This window comes from Nicotiana sylvestris, chromosome 1 (genome assembly GCF_000393655.2).
Source record: "Nicotiana sylvestris chromosome 1, ASM39365v2, whole genome shotgun sequence".
Lineage (NCBI taxonomy): Eukaryota > Viridiplantae > Streptophyta > Magnoliopsida > Solanales > Solanaceae > Nicotiana > Nicotiana sylvestris.
The window spans coordinates 183,541,101-183,543,184 of NC_091057.1; the positions used below are offsets into that span (position 1 = coordinate 183,541,101).

At 35.6% G+C, this 2,084-nt stretch overlaps 1 protein-coding gene across 1 annotated transcript; it reads left to right on the forward strand.

Annotated features, from left to right (window-relative positions):
• The first annotated feature begins 1,208 nt into the window (after nucleotides 1-1,208).
• Nucleotides 1,209-1,874, forward strand: LOC138877829 (uncharacterized). Its single transcript, XM_070157472.1, has one exon. The coding sequence runs from the start codon at nucleotides 1,209-1,211 to the stop codon at nucleotides 1,872-1,874; it is 666 nt and encodes a 221-aa protein (XP_070013573.1).
• The last annotated feature ends 210 nt before the right edge of the window (nucleotides 1,875-2,084 follow it).

The following is a 2,084-nucleotide window of genomic DNA, read 5'->3' on the forward strand; positions in this document are numbered from 1 at the left end:
TCCGTAAAATAATAACAATAATAATGAAATTGATAAAAGCGGTTCGAAGTTAAAATTTGCATATAAGTTCTTAATTGTTAAAAATAAGATAAATAAGCCGAATATAACAGTTGAGCGACCGTGCTAGAACCACGGAACTCGGGAATGCCTAACACCTTCTCCCGGATTAACAGAATTCCTTATCCGGATTTCTGGTTCGCGGACTGTTAAACATAGTCAATCTTTTCCTCGATTCGGGATTCGACCGGTGACTTGGGACACTATAAATCTCCCAAGTGACAACTCTGAATTAAAGAAACAAATCCCGTTTCGATTGTCCTTTAATTGGAAAAACTCCCTTATACCCTTACAGGGTAGGAAAAAGGAGGTGTGACAAGATGGACACCATATCATAAATTGTTATAATCGGCAAGATGTCATTGAAGATTTGCATAGAATAATGTATATAAATAAAAAAGCAAGGGAAAAGAGGCGACAAATACAAAGCATTTACACTAATAAGTAATAAATATTTTTTTAATGGACTGTCAGTGTTAAAGAATATCAAAAGGTTAATATAAAAATTAAGGATTTGTTCTCTATAATCTTATCCTTGTTATGAATAGAATTCTATTTAGAGTGAATGTCTATCTTGTAGAGAGTTTTTCTTTGTAGCTAAGTCATTTTTCTCTTATAAATAGAGGGGTCTTACCCCATTGTAAATCATCCCAAAATTCAATAAGAATTTCCTCTCTCTTTCTTTGTAATATTGTTCTTCTTCTTTTATTGTTTTATAACACGTTATCAGCACGAGACTCTACCGTCTCAAAAAGCTCTTTGAGAAGATTAAGGTACAACTTTTCTTCTCTTTTAATTATGACTGATATTATGAAAAGAAAGTTCGTTGCCCTTGAAATTTCAGGCAAGAACTATATGACATAGGTGTTGGATGCTGAAATCCATTTAGATACAATGGATCTTGGAGACGCCATTAAAGACAAAACTAAAGCATCCACCCAAGACTGTGCTAACGCCTTGATTTTCTTGCGTCATCACCTTGATGAAGGGTTGAAATAGAATATCTCACAGTCAAAGATCCACTTGTTTTGTGGAATGGCTTAAAGGAAAGATATGACAACTTAAAGTTGGTCACTCTTCCACAAGCACGATATGATTGGGCTCATCTAAGGCTCCAAGACTTTAAGTCTATTTCTGAATATAATTCTGCGATGTTCAGAATTACTTTTAAATTGAAACTCTGTGGAGATACTATCACTGATTATGATATGCTTGAAAAAACGTTTACAACATTTCATGCATCCAATATAGTACTGCAACAGCAGTACAAAGAGAAAGGTTTCAAGAAGTACTCTGAGCTGATTTCTCTTCTCCTTGTGGCTGAACTAAACAACGAATTGCTCATGAGAAATCACGAAAATCGACCCACTGGGTTTGCACCATTGCCTGAAGTGGATGAGGTATATTCCCATTATGCTAAGCGTGGAAAAGGCCGTGGCCCTATTCGTGATCGTGGTCGTGGTCATGGTCGTGGCCGTGGCCGTGGACAAGGAAGAAATTTTCCTGGTGTAAATCACTCCCCAAAGAAAAATAACCACCAAAAGTGGAAAGGGAAAGATGAGAAGCCAAAGGCAAATAGTTCAGAAACTAAATGTTATCGTTGCAGTGGAAAAGGCCATTGGGCAAATAATTGTCATACACCAAGACATTTGGTTGAGTTTTATCAAGCATCTCTAAATAATAAAGGCCATGAAGCCAATTTTATTTCTGACAATGATTTTGACATCACCCACTTGGATGTGGCAGACTTCTTTGAGCACCCTGATGGAAAGATAGATCACTTGATAGGTGATGGATCCGTGGTTAAAGATGATTGAGTAGTTCAACTTTTATGTTTGCCTATTTTTAGTAGTTAGTGAATAAACATCATGTAATTACAATTCTTTACATGAGTAGTAGTCATTAATATAAAACAATATTATTTATTTTATAAATCTCACTGCAAAAATACACATACATTTCATGCGATTTTATAAATAATTGCTTCCGATAAAATCCCGTTTCTGAGAGGGCGAGCATTTACTGTA